Source organism: Dipodomys merriami, unplaced genomic scaffold, assembly GCF_024711535.1.
Source record: "Dipodomys merriami isolate MVZ:Mamm:240054 unplaced genomic scaffold, mDipMer1.0.p SCAF_886, whole genome shotgun sequence".
NCBI classification, from domain to species: domain Eukaryota; kingdom Metazoa; phylum Chordata; class Mammalia; order Rodentia; family Heteromyidae; genus Dipodomys; species Dipodomys merriami.
Window position 1 is genome coordinate 223068 of NW_027206497.1, and position 18593 is coordinate 241660.

General features: G+C 44.0%; 1 protein-coding gene across 1 annotated transcript in view; it reads left to right on the forward strand.

Moving 5' to 3' along the window:
* The first annotated feature begins 4583 nt into the window (after window positions 1-4583).
* LOC138820447 (regulator of G-protein signaling 3-like) overlaps window positions 4584-18593 on the forward strand; it is a 98579-nt gene continuing 84569 nt past the window's right edge. Inside the window, exons 1-3 of the mRNA XM_070012085.1 lie at window positions 4584-4654; window positions 8437-8653; window positions 17757-17936. Of these exons, the coding sequence (XP_069868186.1) occupies window positions 17834-17936 (103 nt within the window). The 5' untranslated portion in view covers window positions 4584-4654; window positions 8437-8653; window positions 17757-17833. The remainder of the gene's footprint in view (window positions 4655-8436; window positions 8654-17756; window positions 17937-18593) is intronic.

The window sequence follows — 18593 nt, forward strand, 5'->3', positions numbered from 1 at the left end:
ACTCAGAATTCTAGAGCATCTGGAGCCCTTGTTATTTTTGGGGGGGGCAGGATTTAAAAAATATTTTCATTCTTAAACACTTTTAAAGTAATGTCAGCCTCCAATTGCTCATATCTATCATCTTAGCTACTCAAAGGGCTGAAACCTAGACCACCATGGTTCAAACCTTGGCAGAAAAGTACAGAACTCCCTCTCCAATGAACTAGCAAAATGCTGAGCTAGAGATGTGCCAACCAAGAGCAAGACATCACCCTAACAACAATGGGAAGAAAAAACCACACAAAAAGCCTTTTAATATAGTACAATTTCAAAGTGGCATAAAAGTATAAAGAATGATGGAACATTCATGTTCCTCATACCTGGGGCCAAGAAATTCTTTGAAAATACTATAAGACAGAGTAGGAGAAACATTAGAACTTATAAATTAATTTAAAAAATTCTTTGGGGCTGGGAAGGTGGCTCAGTGGTAGAGTGCTTGCCTTGCATGCCTGAGGCCCTGGGTTCGATTCCTCAGCACCACATAAGCAAAAAGAAAAAAGCCGGAAGTAGCGCTGTGGCTCAAGTGGTAGAGCACTAGCCTTGAGCTGAAGAGCTGAGGGACAGTGCCCAGGCCCAGAGTTCAGGCCCCACGACTGAACCCAAAAATAAATAAATAAAAAAAATAAAAAAAAAATTCTTTGACTTGGGTCCTGTGCTCTGTGTGTGTGTGTGTGTCTGTGTGTGTGTGTGTCTGTGTGTCTGTGTGTCTGTGTGTGTCTGTGCGCATGCACTGTTCCTTAGCTTTTTTTTTTTTTTGCTCAAGGCTGCTCTACCACTTGAGCCACAGCTCCTCTTCTGGATTTTTGGTGGTTAATTGACAATAAGAATCTCATGGACTTTTCTGCCGTGGCTGGCTTCAAACAGTGTTCCTCAGATCTTAGCATCCTGAGTAGCTGGGATTATAGGTATGAGCCACCAGCACCCAGTGGGGCCCCTGCCTTTGAAAGAACTGTGTTGACTTTCTTCTGAGATTTTGTTCTCTTCATGGGGAGAAAAATGTGCAGGAATGAGAGCATGTATGCCTCCCTAGAGCCTGCATTTTTTTCCACCGGACACCTGGAACCCTGGAGTTTCCAGACCAATGGCCTTCTACCTGCTTCCATGGCCCGTGTAAGACTCTTTCCTGAGACCCAAGAGTGGACTGCCTCATCAGCCCTTGTACTATGTAGAGGGAGATGTGTCCAGAGCTTGGGCATGGGGACTGGGATATCTGCATATGCAACCTTTCCTGGTAAGAGTGGAAACTGGGATGGTAAGGGTAGGCATCACGGATGGTGGCTGCTTCCCCATTCTGCTGTACATCAGGTGGAGGGAGACCTCAAGGAACCTATGAATTCCGAATGAACCTGGCCTTCTGAGTCATGAAAGTATATTGGTCAAGGTAAGATAGAATATGTTTTCTTTAACAATTTCTCGGCTTGATTTGCAATCTTTTAACATGGTGAGTAGGCCTGGTTTTGTATTCTTTCTTTGCTGGTCCCGGGTCTTGAATTCTGGGCCTAGGCACTGTCCCTGAGCTTCTTTTTGCTCAAGGCTAGCACTCTACAGACTTGAGCCATCCTGCCACTTCCAGCTTTTTCTTTTTCTTTTCTTTTCTTTTCTTTTTTTTTTTGAGTCCGGTCGTGGGGCCTGAACTCTGGGCCTGGGCGCTATCCTTCAGCTCTTCAGCTCAAGGCTAGCGCTCTACCACTTGAGCCACAGCGCCACTTCCGGCTTTTTTCTTTTTGCTTATGTGGGGCTGAGGAATGGAACCCAGGGCCTCATGCATGCAAGGCAAGCGTTCTACCACTGAGCCACCTTCCCAGCCCACTTCCAGCTTTTTCTAAGTAGTTTATTGGAGATAAGTCTCACAGACTTTCCTACCGGGCTGGGTCCTCAGATCTCAGCTTTCTAAGTAGCTAGGATTAAACATGAGCCACCCGGTGCCTGGCATTAAATATTTTATTGTTTTAAGTAATTTTCATCAGTTTCACTGGAGAATTTCCACTGGAGAGTTTAAAATCTCTCTACATTGAAGTAGTGATTTGGATTTTTTTTCCTGCTGTTGCCTGCAGTGGCAGAGCCCAGATGGCCCTCCTGGTGTCATAGCTCTTGTGTCGCTGTAGTTGGTCTAGACTACTAGGGCTGCAGTCCTGTAGCAGGCAATGTCTGTTTAGTGTTACAGATTAGCTGCATGCAGTGCCTACTAATGTTACAGCCCTACTGCCAGCCACTACTGCTATAGCCTTTTACGTTCTTGTTTTAGGAATTGGAATGAAATTGAGGACCATAGAGGAACAGTATACAAATTTTTATTCAGAAGAGAAAGGCTTCTGCTCTGTCCATGTGTCTCTGAGTCTGGTTATGTGTGTGTGTGTATGTGTATGTGTGCGTGTGTCAGTTGTGGGGCTTGAACTCTGGGCCTGGGCGCTGTCCCTCAGCTCTTCAGCTCAAAGCTAGTGCTCTATCACTTGAGCCACAGTTCTATTTCTGGTTTTCTGGTGGTTAATTGGAGATAAGACTTTCCTGCCTGGGCTGGCTTTGAACCATCATCCTTGGATCTTAGCCTCCTTAGTAAATAGGATTACAGGCATGAGCCACTGACTCCCAGCTGAGTCTGGGTTTTTTATGCCCTGAGTTTGCTCTGATTAGTTGCCTTTACTATAATTATTTTGGAAGGCCACACTTTCATTAGTCAGATCCCATAACATTCTGATTGGTCGTTAATTCCTAACCAGGTTCCTTCTGTACGTCCTCAGGATCATAGAAAAGTTATTGAAACCAGAAGGGGCAAAGGAAAGACAAAGACATTGTCTCTTTTGCATCTGGTTTTGGCTTACCAGGCCCAAATGCTGTCCAGGGCTCCTAAAATCCTAATTTACCCTTTCAATAGGAGCACTGTGGAGCTCTGCTCACATGGTCAGGCCACAAGTAGAGCTCTGACCTGGGCCTGAAATATTTCTCTCAAGAGAAACTTTTCCTAATCTATTATTTGGTCACCCTAAGTACAGGTTGTATAGGCATAGCAGATTGAACATTGTTTTATAACAGACCAAATTAGAAAGTCAAATCGGCTGCCTCCTCATTCATCTTTTCTAAGCCAAATCAAAAGTATATGACATCATTTTGTGTTACTAAATGGATCTATACTTAGCTGAATCTGCAGAGTGAGAGGAATCAAAGAAGTTATGTGAGCTGTTTTCCTGAAAATAATTATTTCTCAAGTGTACACTGTAGAATGATTTCTATGACTGATTTTAAAATTTACGTCTTTCAGTTTTTCTTAGCCTACCTCAGACCTGTCCATAACCACAAACCCAATTTCTGGTGGAGAGCAGTGGGGATGAGAATAGGAAGGGGCTTATTTTTTATTTGCTAGTTTTACCTGAAGATTCAGGCACAGAAGAAGTCTTACCTGTTTTATATTTTACGTTGCAACTTTCAGGAGCTAAAATGTTCTTTTAAGTCCTACTGATGAGTTCAGAGTTACCATTTGAATAATGGAATCGAAGTATTTTAAATAAGAAGGCAGTTTGCTCTGTGAACTTGAGCCTTTGTTTCCATTTTTGAGGATAGGAGCAGTGACATTTGAAGGCTGGATGCTCTTCCCATACCAGTTCCTTAAAGTTGGGTAATCACAAATAGCACTTTGGGAACTATAACCTACATTGGATAGATAGTATGTGGTTTTACTGGCTAGCTCTATAGATAGATATGGGTCATCTCCATGTTACAGATTAGGCTTAGAATATAGGGTCATTTTAGATAATGAAGGCTTTTAAGGAAAAAGTTCTTCCTTAAAATACTTGGATCCCTCCTTCCCTCCTTCCTTCCCTCCCTCTCCCTCCTCCCAGTGCTGGGGATTTATTCCCCATTGGGTCCATGCTAGACAACCACTCTACCACTTGAGCCACACTTCAGCTCTACAAAGTTATCTTAATGTATTTACAAATCTATGATTTCAATATGAGCAGTAACCCCTCAAGTTGGTCTATAACTTTTACAGTGTATTAGTAGCCCTGCAACAGAGATCTGAGGGTCATGGTTCAAAGCCAGCCCAGGCAGGAACGTCTGTTAAGACTCTTTCTCCACTTAACCACCAAAAAAGCTGGAAGTGGGGAAGTGGAGTTGCTGCTTAAGTGGTAGACCTAACCTTAAGCACAAAAACTCAGGGACAGCACCCAGGCCCCAGGACCAGTGTAAAAAGAGAGACAGGAGAGAGAGGGAGAAAGAGGGGAAGGGTGGGAAGAGGAGAGAGAAGAGAGAGGAGAATATGAGAGGAGTGTTCAAAGGCCAGCAAAAAAAGGAAGAGGATTGGGCTTAGTAGAGTCTCTTTTTCTTCTGGTCCTGTATAGCTAGATCCCCCTTTAACTCCTTCTCTGTAATGTAAGCTTAGACTAGACGCCCTGCCCTTTATCCTTCCTTTCTGAGGAAGTGTGACATCATGTAGAAAAGCACTGACTTTGGGGGAGGAGCCCTCAGGGATCCTTTGCCCATCCCACCGGTGTTCGGTGTTCAGTGTTCTGAGAGAGGAGGAGAAAGATAACGGTTACTAACTGCCATTTGCCATCCAAGGCCTTAGGAATCAGGAGAAGTAAGACTCAGCCAGAACTGCTTGGAAATTTGCTTTATAAATGTAATCTGACAAGAGTACTTAAAGTTCAGTCTATTTAAATATTGTTCTAAGAGGCTAATATTTTCCCCAAAATAACCTTTAGTTTCATAAGCTCTTTGCTACTTTCTTAGGATCCTTGCTAACAACTGGACACTTGATTTGGATCGCCATGATTTTTTGGAACACACTACTTGCTGACACATGACCCAATTTAACCTGGAAGCTTCAGATGTCCTAGATCTAACTGTCCTCTTGTTTTGGTATTGATCTTTGCAATCAATGCTTTTTTTTTTTTTTTTTAATGTAGAAAGCTCCTTGAGTTTGCTGGGAAGACAGTCACTGGGTTTCATCCATAGTGAAGTTACCCTTAAAAATTAGTTTATTTAAAGGAATTGCTCTCTAGATTAAGGACAGAAATATTTCTCACCTTTAAATGGAAATGAGTAGAAGTTCTCTGGAGACCAGTGAAATCTAGCAGAATTTTTATTTATTTTTAATTTTTGGATCTGGTTGTAGGGCCTGAATTCTGGGCCTGGGCACTGTCCCTCAGCTCTTCAGCTCAAGGCTAGTGCTCTACCACTTGAGCCACAGCGCCACTTCCGGCTTTTTTCTTTTTGCTTATGTGGGGCTGAGGAATGGAACCCAGGGCCTCATGCATGCAAGGCAAGCGCTCTACCACTGAGCCACCTTCCCAGCCCATAGCAGAATTTTTAAATGGTCTCTTTCGCTTGTAAAAAGGTACCAAAGTATGAAATTAATTTATCATTTTATGCATTTATTTAACAAGTATTTATTAAGTATCTGTTATCTTGATAGAGAAAGTTCTGGAAAAATGTTGGAAAGTCATTTCTAGAAATAGAGTTTGCAGGGCTTTTGTGGATCAGTTGGTACTGCTGTCTACTACCACTAGATGGAGGTATTGTACTATGAAAATAAGTAGCCCATCTCGGATCCTTCAAAGATTGAAGGCATCTGGTTATTTCTGATGTCAGCATCTACACAAGCCACTTGTTTGTGAGTAAAGAGGAAATGAAACATTCTATAATTTGCATAGGTAGTCCAATTTCAGCAGGAGGGGTTGGGTGACCCCTTGAAGGAGGAAGAGCTGTGTCTACTGCCATTGTTACAACCTCAGGTTGTATGATCCATAAATACTGCTGAATGAGTTGATCTCTGAACAATTGTAGATTGTCATTGAAGAACCATTTAGAAAGTGTGGTAAATCCTGGAATTCAGAGGCCTAGGACTAGGGGAAGTTGGGAGATAATGCCGACCTTGACAGATTATTAGTTGGGCCAAGACTCAAGGAGGTAGCATTTGGGAAGGCAGAAATTCTGAAAGCAGCCAAGTGCCAGTTGCTCACACTATAATCCTTCTACTCGGGGGGCTGAGATCTGAGGATCATGGTTATAAGCTAGTCGGGGCAGAAAAGTTTGAGAGACTCTTATCTCCAATAAACTACTCAGAAAAAGCAGGACGTGGGACTGTGGCTCAAGTAGTAGAGCACTAGTCTTGAGCGTAGTGAGGCTCAGGGATAGCATTCAGGCCATGTGTTTAAGCCCCAGGTCTGGCAAAAAATAATAATAATTAAAAATATATATATATATATATACTGAAACCAATCTGAGGCATAGATGTTGCCCACACTGGCTTAGAACTCATCAGCTTCCTGCTTTAGACTCTAGAATTCTGGAATTATAGACATGTACCTCCAGCCCAACTACCTCCCTGTATTTTTGTGTGTATTTTTTATAAGCACAAAGGTATTTTATTGTAATATTTATACACATGTCTCCATGTGTGTGTGTGTGTGTGTGTGTGTGTGTGTGTGTATGTTTGTCGTGGGGCCTTGGCGTTGTCCCTCAGCTCTTCAGCTCAAGGCTAGTGCTCTATCACTTGGGCCACAGCTCTACTTATGTAGTGCTGAGGATTTGAACCCAGGGCCTCATGCATGCAAGGCAAGAAATCTACCAATGAGCCACCTTCCCAGCCCTCCTTGTGTTTTTAAACAGATGAAATCTGGTTAAGATAAACATAGGGGTGGGTGTGGTAGTGCATACTTGTATTCCTAGCTGTAATCTGGAGGCTGAGTCAGGAGAATCTTGAATTGCGGCCAGCCAGGGATATAAAGCCAGATCCTTTCTCAAAAACAGTAACAATGACAAAAAATTTCAGGGAGGGTATGAATAATAAATTTTATTTTTGATTTTCTTGACTCACATGTATAAGGCTGCTCTGCTTTACAAAGAGTTTCTATAAGTCATTTCTCGGCCACTCATTTGTTTATATTTGGTGTAAATTCATTTATGCCACAAGTACCTTTTAAACAGCTGTTATGTGCACAGCACTGGTGGAGGCGGTGTGATGCCCTTTGGTCTTTTCTTCTTATGGTCTCAGGGTCCATTTAGTCACTAAGGCATATTAGTTGTAGCATTTGAATTCATTCACTTTACTAACTGTCCCTCCTGCTTCTTTCTGTCTTCTGACACCTGGTTCCCATGGCAGCTCCTGATCTGAGCTACCCACATTCAGTCCCATCTTTCCAACTTGCAACGCATGGTGAAATTCTTCCTTACCCTCAGGACCCAATGCAACCTCTTTCCCTTGTTTAGAAGCCTCACTTTTTCTTTCTTTCTTCCTTTCTGTATAAGGAGGTGGTATTGGGCCTTGAACTCCAGGCCTAGCACTTTTGCTCACTTTTATTCATTTATGGCTAGTGTTTTACTACTTGAGCCATGCCTCAAGTTCAGGCTTTTTGGTTACTTACTTGGAGATAAGTTTCAGAGACTTTCCTGCATGGGCTGGCTAAGAAATGAGGTCCTCAGTGCTCAGCCTTCTGAGCAGCTAGGATTAGAGGTGTGAACTACTGGTGTCTAGTGCTCTCTCTCTGTCTCTGTCTCTCTACCTATTTCCTTCCTTCCTTCCTTCCTTCCTTCCTTCCTTCCTTCCTTCCTTCCTTCCTTCCTTCCTTCCTTCCTTCCTTCCTTCCTTCCTTCCTTCCTTCCTTTCCTTATTTCCTTCTTTCTTTTGTGTTGGTCATGTGGCTTGAATGCAGAGCCTGGGTGCTGTCTTTAAGCTTTCTGCTCAGGGCTAGCACTCTACCACTTGGAGCCACAGCTCCACTTCTAGTTTTTTAGGTGGTTAATTGGAAATAAAAGTCTCATGGACTTTCCTGCCTGGGCTGGCTTTGAACCCTGATCCTTAGTAGCTAGGATTAGAGGAGTGAGCCACTAATGCGTGTCTCTTCTTTCTTTTAGTTCTTCCAATGAGCAAAACGAGAAGAGAACCATTTTTCTCTTCCCTCTCTCCCTCCCTTTCTCCCTCCTCTCCTTTCCTCTTCCTCCCCATTTTGTCTTCTGCCTTACCTTCACCATGGAACATTCCTTTTTCCTTCTCTCTGCCTGGATACTTTCCACTCATTTTTTTTAGGTCTCAGCTTGCATATCACTTAATTTGGAAATAAACTTATTTCTGACCACTGTCAAGATGAAGACCCTTCCCTTCCATCCCCTCCCCTCCCTTCCCCTCCCCTTCTCTTCACTTTCCCTTTTCTTCCCCTTCCCCTTCCCTTCCCTTTTCTTTCTTCCTTCCCCTCTCCTCCCTTCCCCTTCCCTTCCCTTCCTTCCACTTTCCCTCCTCTTTCCCTCCTCTTTCCCTTCCCCTTCCCTTCCCTTTTCTCTTCTTTTCTTTGGAGGTTCTAGTTTGAACTTAGGGCCTTGCACTTGCTGGGCTGGTACTCTACTTGAGCCAAGACCTCAGCCAGAGAACAACTCTTTTTACTTTTCCTCTCATTGTTTCTATAGGGTTTCACAGCTTACCCTTTGCTAGCTGCTGCTGCCAGGCTGTGAGTTGTGAGAGTACCAGCGTGCTGTCTGCCTGCACCGCAGAGCTCCACACCTAGCTGAGTGCCTGCCACAGTGTCCATGCTGCATAATATATCCTGAAGTGGTGAATGAATGAAACACCCAGCAACATGTCTCCTTTCTTCAGGGACTCTGATCTAGCCGCCTGAAGTCAGTGGTAGGGAGAGTGATGAGGAGAAAGGGAGGGGTCACCGGAGTGTGACCACTGAGGCGGGGCTGGGTTTATTTGGCAAGATACATATTTGGGGAGGGGGCACGGAGGTGGGAAGAAGTGACATGGGTGAGGCAAATTTGGGAGATAAATAAGGGAATAAAGTGTGGCTGTCTAGGAGAAGATGGGACTGGAGACAGCTTGGGACTAGATGCAGGACCTGGACTCTGGTTATGCCAGTGGGGGCCAGTGATGACCCTTCAGTGGAGGCAGCAATAGCACTACGTTACTGCTCAGAAAATGTTCCACCAGGTGCTGGTGGCTCAGGCCTGTAATCCTTAGCTATTCAGGAGGCTGAGACCTAAGGATCAGGATTCAAACCCAGCCTGGGCAGGGAAGTCTGTGAGACTCTTTATCTCCAATTAGCCAGCAAAATCTGAAAGCAGAATGCTGGCTCAAGTGGTAGAGCTCCAGCCTTGAGTGAAAAAGCTAAGGGACAGCACTGAGATCCCGAGTTCAAGCCCCACTACATGGGCACAGGAAACAAAAACAAAGCAACAGCAAAATTAAAGAGAAGAAAAAAGTACTATTGATGCAATGACAATGTGAGACATGAATGGGAGAGAAAGCAGCAAGATGGGTAAGGCCTGGAGGCAGTGGCTAGTGCCTGGATTGGCGGGTAGCAGTTAAAAATAGAGACAAAAGGACATTGTGCCAAGGAAGGAAGAGTTGACAAAGAAAGGGTGAGGGAGAGGAAGGAGTTTCCAGCCTGCTTTAGTGAGGTGCTGTTACTCTCAGAAAGGGGACCTCAAGGGAAAGAACCAGTTTAGGGAAAGAAAAAAAGAGCCAAACGTTCACAGTGGAGGTATGGCCACATAGACATTGCACTTAGGAAAACTTTACCAGTGTGTGGGGTTAAAGAAAACACAAGTAGAAGAGAGTGATAGAGATAATGTCCCACAGTCAAGGGGGGGGGGCTGCTCCAGCTCCCCCACTCAGTGAAAAACCTCCCTGTGGGAGGGCAAGATGGGGAAGGGGAATTTAGGGCTCCCTCCACTTTTTTTTTTTTTTTTTTAATCAGTTCTAGGGCTTGTACTGTGGGCCTGGGCGCTGTCCCTGAGCTCTTCAGCTCAAGGTGAGCGCTCTACCACATCCAGCCACAGTGCCACTTCTGGTTTTCTGGATATAAGAGTCTCATGGACTTTCCTGCCCAGGCTGGCTCTGAACCTTGATCCTCAGATCTCATTCTCCTGAGTAGCTGGGATTATAGGCATGAACCACTGGTACCTGGGTACACTCCCCCCCCTTTTTTTTGTGAAACTACTGTACAGAGGGGTTACAATTACATGGGCAAGGTAATGAGTACATTTCTTTTTTTTTTTTTTTTTTTGGGTCCGGTCGTGGGGCCTGAACTCTGGGCCTGGGCGCTGTCCCTCAGCTCTTCAGCTCAAGGCTAGCGCTCTACCACTTGAGCCACAGCGCCACTGTGAGTACATTTCTTATCAAGCATTGTTGCCTCCTCCTTTGTTTCCCCTTACCATCCCTACACTCCTTTTTATGGATGAAACCAAGTGCATTTTTGTGGGTGCATGTGTGCCAGTACTCAGGGCCTGGGTGCTGTCCCTTAGCTTTTTGGTGGTTAATTGGAGAAAACAGACTCACAAACCTTTCTGCCAAGGCTGGCTTTGAACCTAATCCTCAGTTCTCAGACTCCTAAATAGCTAGCATTATAGCTTCAAACCACCAGTGACCAGCACAAACCAAGCATTTCAAAAATGATCTACGGGGCTGGGAAGGTGGCTCAGTGGTAGAGTGCTTGCCTTGCATGCATGAGGCTCTGGGTTCAATTCCTCAGCACCATATAAGCAGAAAAAGCAGGAAGTGGTGTTGTGGCTCAAGTGGTAGAGTGCTAGCCTTGAGCTGAAGAGCTGAGGGACAGCGCCCAGGCCCAGAGTTCAAGCCCCAGGACTAGCAAACAAAGAAAAAAGAAAAAAAGAAAGAAAAGACAATCTGTGGGTCATCACTCAGAACCAGTGAGAGTAGCAGTAGGGATGCATGAGACCTCAGAGGGAGAAAATACTGAGCAAGGGAGGGGCTCAGGGGACAGCATGGTGTACACATTCATTAGAAGGCAGGAAAAGCCATAAAGCAGAAGAATTGTCAGGGAAGTGCAAGGAAAACTAAGGCAAGGTGGATGAGCACCAAGAATAGGCAGGTGATTGTTATAATTAAGAATAATTCCCTGAACTAGGTGCTGGTGGCTCACCCCTGTAATCCTAGCTATTCAGGAGGCTAAGATCTGAGGATGGCAGTTCCAAGCCAGCCCGGGCAGGAAAGACCATGAGACTCTTTTTCTCCAATAAACCACCAGAAAATGGGAAGTGGCGCTGTGGTAGAGTGCTAGCCTTGAGCTGAAGAGCTGAGGGACAGCGCCCAGGCCCAGAGTTTAAGCCCCATGACCACCAAAAAAAAAAAAAAGAATAATTCCCTGGTAATGGAACCGGTGGCTCATGCCTGTAATCCATGCTACTCTGGAGGCTGAGATCTGAGGAGGATCACAGTTCGAAGCCAGCCCAAGCAAGAAAGTTTTATGAGACTTTTTTTTTTTTTTTGGTCAGGTATGGCTTGAAGTCAGGGGCCTAGGCACTGTTCCTGACCTTTAGTGCTCAAGACTAGTGCTCTACCACTTTGAGGGGTCCTGAACTCTGGGCTTGGGCTCTGTCCCTCAGCTCTTCAGCTCAAGGCTAGCGCTCTACCACTTGAGCCACAGCACTACTTCCAGCTTTTTTCTTTTTTGCTTATGTGGTGCTGAGGAATCGAACCTAGGGCCTCATGCATGCAAGGCAAGCGCTCTACCACTGAGCCACCTTCCCAGCCCCTGCTCTACCACTTTGAATCATTACTTCACTTCTGGTTTTCTGGTGGTTTAATTTGAGATAAGAGTCTCACAGACTTTTCTGCCTGGCTTAGCTTTGAACTGTGCTCCTCAGCTCTTAGCCTCCTGAGTAGCTACAATTATAGGTGTGAGCCACTAGTGCCTTGCTATGAAACTCTTATTTTCAATTAACCAACAAAAAGTTGGAAGTGGAGGTGTAGTTGAAGTGGTACAGTGCCAGCCTTGAGCAAAGAAACACTAAGGGACAGCACCTAGACCCTTTAAGGCCCCCAAACTATCACAAGTCAATAGACTGCTAACTAAATGAACTAGTTTGCAGAGTGGTGGGGGCAAGATTGGAAAGAATTTTGAAACAAAGGAAATGATTACATACCATTTCTCTTTTACACTCCACTAAAGAAACCTACATGTGTTCCTTGGTGGTCAGTGAATTTTTCCCTGGAGAATGGTCTCTGTGAATGCAGTCCAACTGAGCCACAGCTGTGGTGGGTGCATTTTATACTAAACATCTGCACATTATTGTTATTTTTCTTTCCATAAGTAGAATCCACAGTCCCACATGACCACCAATGCTAACTTGCTAAGAGCTTCCCTGAAACTTGCTTTTTGCAATGACCACAGCAGAATGTAAACAAGGCAGCATACAACAGTTTATTCCAGGATGTAGGGAGCTCTGGATGTTTTTTAGTCAATGTTATCTCATCCCATGCATATTATCCTATTTTAGGTAACTTTAAAAATTTGTTATTATAAAGGTGATAAACAGAGGGATTACAGTTACATAAATCAGGTAAAGATATATATATATATATATATATATATATATTTTTTTTTTTTCTTGTCAGTGGTGGGGCTTGAACTCAGGGCCTGGGCTCTGTCTCTGAGCTCTTTTGTGCAAGGTTAGTGCTCTGTCACTTTGAGCCACAGCTCCACTACTGGTTTTGTGCTGTTTAATTGGAGATAAGTGTCTTATGACTTTCCTGCCTGGGTTGACAAAAGTACATTTCTTTTTGGACAATGTCACCCATTCCCTCCAGTTATATTGGTTTTTTAAAGAAATTTAAATGATTTTTAAAAGCTTCTCTTTTTGTGTGTGTACCAGTTTGGGGGCTGGAACGCAGGGCCTGGGCCCTGTCCCCGAGTGCTCAAGGCTAACACTCTACCATTTGAGCCACAGCTCCACTTCTGGCTTTCTGGTAGTTAATTGGAGATGAGTCTCACAGGCTTTCCTGCCCAAACTGACTTCTCACTGTAATCCTCAGATCTGATTCTCCTGAGTAGTTAGGATTATGGGTGTGAGCCACCGGTGCCCAGATAAAAAGCCTCTTTATATGTGCCCACATAGTTACCTTTTCTAGCATTCTTTTTATTCCTTGTGTAGATCCATGCTACAAGATGGTATCATTTTTTCTGGTTTGAAAGATCATTTGCCATAGTACATGTTTGTAGATGTTACATTCAATCAAAATCTTGATTTTCCTTCATTTTGGAAAGATATTTTCTAGCCCCATAACAACATTCTTAAAGTACTTCTTGAACATATACAATATACAATAACTTTCTTTTTTTTGTCGGTTGTGGGGCTTGAACTCTGGCCTGGGCACTGTCCCTGAGCTCTTTAGCTCAAGGCTAGCATTCTACCAATTGAGCCACAGAGCCACTTCTGGTTTTCTGGTGGTTAATTGGAGAAAAGAGTCACAGATGTTCCTGCCCTGGCTGGCTTTGAACTGCAATCCTCAGATTTTAGCCTCCTGAGAAGCTAGGATTGCAGGCATGAGCCACAGGCTCCCGGCTAGAGTTATAATAACTTTTTTTGTGTTCCAGTCCTAAGGCTTGAACTTGGTGCTTGAGTGCTGTCCCTGAGCTTTTGTAAAAGTTCAAGGCTAGCACTCTACCCCTTGAGCCATAGCTGTACTTCTGGATTTTTTTTTTTCTTTTTGGTGCTTAATTAGAAATAAGAGTCTCTTGGACTTCCCTGCCTGCCTGGCTTGGAACTCCAAGCCTCTGATCTCACACCCTCCTGAGTAGCTAGAATTACAGAATGACCTTGTCTACTAATTCTATCATTTGTTTTGATTTCTGGGTTCATTTCTATCAATTACATTTTTTTCCTCATTATGGTTGTATTTTCCTGTTTTGAATGCCTAATAACTTTTTATTACATACCAGAAATGAAGAAATTTACTTTGTTGGGTGCTGGATATATTTGTATTCCTATAAATATTCTCAAGTTTGTTCTAGAATGCAATCAAGTTACTAGGATCAGTTTGATTCTTTTGGGGTCTTCCAAGTTGTTTTTTCTGCTTTTAACATTTTATTTGTAGAATTAGAACAGTATTGAATCTAATACTAGAGATAAGAGTCTTCTGAAAATTCCACTTACTGTCTCCTACACTAGGGGATCTTTTAGGTAGTTCTTTCCCAGACCTGGGTACTTTCTTCATACTCATGAGCTCCCCAACACTTTGCAGAAGATTGGAGGGAGTGTGTGTGTGTGTGTGTGTGTGTGTAAATAAATCTCTGGAACTTCTTGTGTGGCTCTCTCCTCTTTGGTATCCTGATCCCTGATCCGTGAGCCAAAGATGCCCTGGCCTCCTTCACTTTGAAGCAAGGTCAGTCAGCTCACAGTGGAATCTTCAGTTTTTACTTGGTTCCCACTTAGACCATTTGTGTATTTTGGTCAGAGGTGAGTTAAAGTTTGCCAATGATTTCTGTAGCATCTGCTCCCGTAGAGAGCCAAGAACTCAAAGGACACTGGTTTTGCCTTGAAGATGAAGAGGCAGCATACTCTTAAAAGGCAAATCCTCCATTTCCAGGGTGAATAAAGTCCCACTTAACAAAGCATTCCAGCTGGTCAAATTTAGGACAAGGAAAAAAAAACAATAAAAAACAATCCTGACCTAAGAATATTCTCTGGCTTCAAGCCCAGGGTATTTTATTTTCCTTTTAGAGTAAATTTGGTACATTTTCATTCATGTGGAGCGCTTGCCTTCTAGCATTTTGTTCTGGGATGGAAGGTCAACAATGGCTGCCTTGTTGCTAAATTCAATAGACACTTCGTAGCTATTAACCCACTTGACCTCCGACAGTATTTGACCTTGTTGACGATTATCTGCTCCTCAGTGTGTTCCCCAGCTTTTCTTCTCTCTTCTGGCTTTTGTCTGTTATTGCAGCGGGTACTCATTTTGGTTCTATCCTGTGCCTTCTTCTCATGTGAAATATCCTGCTTGGGCTCTCTCATCCATGCCTGTGGCTTCCCTGGGAGTTGCTATAAGAATTTTTTTCTGAACTCCAGTCCAGCATATTGTTATTCATGTACCGTAACTGCACTTAGCTGGCACATAACAAACTACCAGTGGAACTTTACCCCCAGACCCGCTTTCTTTCCCAGGTCTTGTGTCTCTGTAAGGGGTACCCTCTGCAGTTTCCTTTCTAAAGTCAGAATTCTATGTATTCAATCTTCCTTCTAGTCACCTGGTCCTGATCTCATTCTATCCTTACTTTTCGGATGAAGAGTCATCGAACTGGTGTAGTAGCAGGGACAGGGCTGGTGCTCTGCCACTTGAGCTACAGTTCTACTTCTTACTTTTTGGTGGATCACGGGAGTCAGAGGCTCATGGACTTTCCTGCCTTCAAATCATGGCTTCAAATTATGATCCTCAGATCTCTACCTCCTGAGTAGCTAGGATTCCAGGCATGAGACACCAGCACCCAGTGAGCCCCATGCCTTTGTAGTTTTTTATTTTTATTATTTGTGTGTGTGTGTATGCTGGTCCTGGGACTTTAACTCGGGGCCTGGGTGCTGTCCCTCACCTATTTGACTCAAGTGTAACGCTCTATCACTGTCACTTGAGCCACAGCTCTATTTCTGGCTTTTTGTTGGAGATAAAAGTCTCATGGACTTTTCTTGCCAAGGCTGGCTTCAAGTTGTGATCCTCAGATTTCGGCCTCTTAAGTAGCTAGGATCACAGCTGTGAGCTATAGGCCCCTGGTTCTTCTCACTTTTTGAAATCAACGTATTTTTCTTTCTTCCCCTCCCCACGCCCAGTTCTGGGGACTTGAACTCAGGGCCTGGGGACTATCCCTGAGCTTCTTTTGCTCAAGGCTAGCACTCCACCACCTGAGCCACAGTGCCACTTCTGCCTTTTTCTGTTTATGTGGTGCTGAGGAATTAACCCAGGGCTTCATGTATGCTAGGCAAGTACTTTACCACTAAGCTACATTCCCAGTCCCTAAATAATTTTTTTTAACCTCAGACTTCCTACTCTATTCCATTGATTTTTTCTTTTATTTCTAGTATACTACTAAAATAATATTTAATATCTAGTAGTCTAATTTATTATTATTTAGAAAAATTTTTATTTTTTATTAGATTTAAACCACTAGGTTGTTTTGTAGTCAATAACAAAAATCCATCCTTCCTTTTCAAATCCAAATATTTCTTCTAAAGTTAGTCTGTAAAAAATATCTATAACCATTCCGTGTATATGAATGTAGTATCTTTTATACATTATATATCACATGTATATATTATACATATATTACAAATACATACGTCTATGCACACATTATAGATATACATTACATACATTATACATTACATGTATCCTTACTTTTCAGTTGAAGAGTCATCAAACTAGCGCAGTAGCAGAGACAGGGCATTATACATTACATGTATGTGTATGTAATGTATTTAAGTGCTTCTTTTCCTTTGTGCCTTTTCCTTTGGGGCTTGAACTCAGGGCCTGGGGTGTGAACTCAAGGCTGGGAGCTGTCCCTGAACTTCTTTTCCTCAAGGCTAGTGCTCTACTGCTTGAGTCACAGCTCTAATTCTGGCTTTTTAGGTAGTATATTGGGGGATAAGAGTCTCGTGGGCTTTCCTACCTGGGCTGGCTTTGAACAGTGATCCTCATGTTCCTGAGTAGCTAGGATTACAGACACAAGCCACCAATGCCTGGATTTAAATACATTTTGTGTATGCCTGTATTCTTGTGTATGTGACACACACAATGTGTGGATTAGCTTGAATACATATAATAGGTATATCTGGAGTATTTATTCAGATGTGTATGTGTGCTATATATATGTACATGAGATGTGTCTCTGTGTGGAGTGCATATGTGTGTATAGTGGTGTGTGATATGTTTCTACACATGTGGAAAGTGTGTGGGTGTGGGTGAAGTGACAGATACCTGCGGAGGCCCCTAGGGGGTGCTGGAGTGTTCAGGGCAGGTCAGAGACAGCCAGGCTTGCACTTCAAACTCCCCTGCCTTTTTGAGGAAGAGAGAACCAGGATCTCCAAACTTTCTGGATGCCAACTGTGTATGGCAATGTAGGTACATAGGGCAAGTCTCTTTCCAAGTTCACTGTCCAGGCTCCCATACACTTCTGACCTATAGCTGCTGAGAAATAGGCAACCTGGGCTTTTAAGCAAAGGAAGGCTCCAGGCTCTACAAAACAAAACACACCAAAAAAAAAAAAAAAACCCACACCAAAATAACAAACAAACAAAACCCAGCTTTTTGGTAGATGTAAAAGTATTGCAGGTGGTGAAGGTGGTACCATCCAGAAGGGTCTGCTGAGGATTAGGCAGCCTTGAGACCTTCCCAGCATTCACTGGTCAGCTGCAGAAGAAGGCCAGAGGGAAGCTCAAGGCAGTGAATCTTTGTCCTGAGTAGGGGCCAAGTGCCCAGTGTGGGTCTTGGAGAGTGTATTCCAGGCCATGTGCAGACAGTAAAACTCTACCATTCTCCTGCCAGGTCACATCCTCTTTTTTCTTTTTGACCAGTCCTGGGGCTTGAACTCAGGGACTTGGGAACTGTCCCTGAACTTCTTTTGCTGAAGCTTAGCACTCTACCACTTGAGCCACAGTGCCACTTCTGGCTTTTTGTGTTTATGTGCTACTGGGGAATCGAACCCAGGGCTTCATGCATGTTAGGCAAGCACTCCTACCACAAAGCTACATTCCCAGCCCCAGGTCTCATCCTTTTGAGTGTTGCATTTGCAGGTTGTTCACAACCTTCTGAGGGCAAGGAAGTCCCCTGTGGTCCTAGGCTCTGTCCACAGTGATCCCTGTGGAGCCATGAGGAGAATGTATCACCCTCCTCTTCCCTGGGCATGCGGGGAAGGCCATGCATTCTAGTTCTGGCTGGGAGCAAACATTTTTTGCTCTTCTGGTGGTGCCTACCTCATGCTCTGATCTTACTCCTGCAGGTGTATAGCACCTTAGGACACAGGATGCTGCCCACTTCCTGTGACTTGTGCCTGAGACTGTAACTGTCCCCGATGAGATGGAGCAGCTGGCCCCAGCCACTTCCCTGCACAAAAAGGATGCCTGGACTCAGATTCCTCCAGTTAGGAAGAGAATCAGGCGTTCCCAGGTTCAGGGTTCAGGTAAGTACATCTGTCAATAGGTTGGGGCCTGGAGAAGGAGCTGTTGTTCCTGCAGCTTCTGGTGTAAGATTCAGGGGAGAGAGAGCAGGACAGGGTTGTACAAGGTGCCAGGATTCAAATAATCTGACAGTTTATATATGACTCATTTGTGCCGGACCCCTAGTTTGCTATTACCTACAAGTATCCTTCTCTAGTTTCTGTACCCTGCTGGTGGCCCTTGGAACCTGTGGTATCTAGTTTTCATAGTTAACTCAAGAAGATTGGTCTGAGCCTGGCACTGGTGGCTCATCCCTGTAATGTTAGCCCCTCAAGAAGCTGAGCTCTGAGGATTGTGGTTCAAAGCCAGCCTAGGCAGGAAAGTCCTTGAGACTCTTATCTCCACTTAACCACCAGAAAACCAGAAGTGGCTCTGTGGCTCAAAAAGTGGTAGAGCTCAAGACTTGAGCAAAAGAAGTTCAGGGATCGCACCTAGGCCCTGAGTTCAAGCCCTATAACTAACAAAAAAAAAAAAAAAAAAAAAAAGGAAGGCAATTCTGCTACTTCCATTTGCTGTTGGCCATGGGGCATATATGGAGGTTGAGGAGAAACAAAGGACCTTCCTTTTCTTTCCTTTCCTTCTCCTTCCTTCTTTCTTTTCCTCCTTCCTTCCATCCTCCT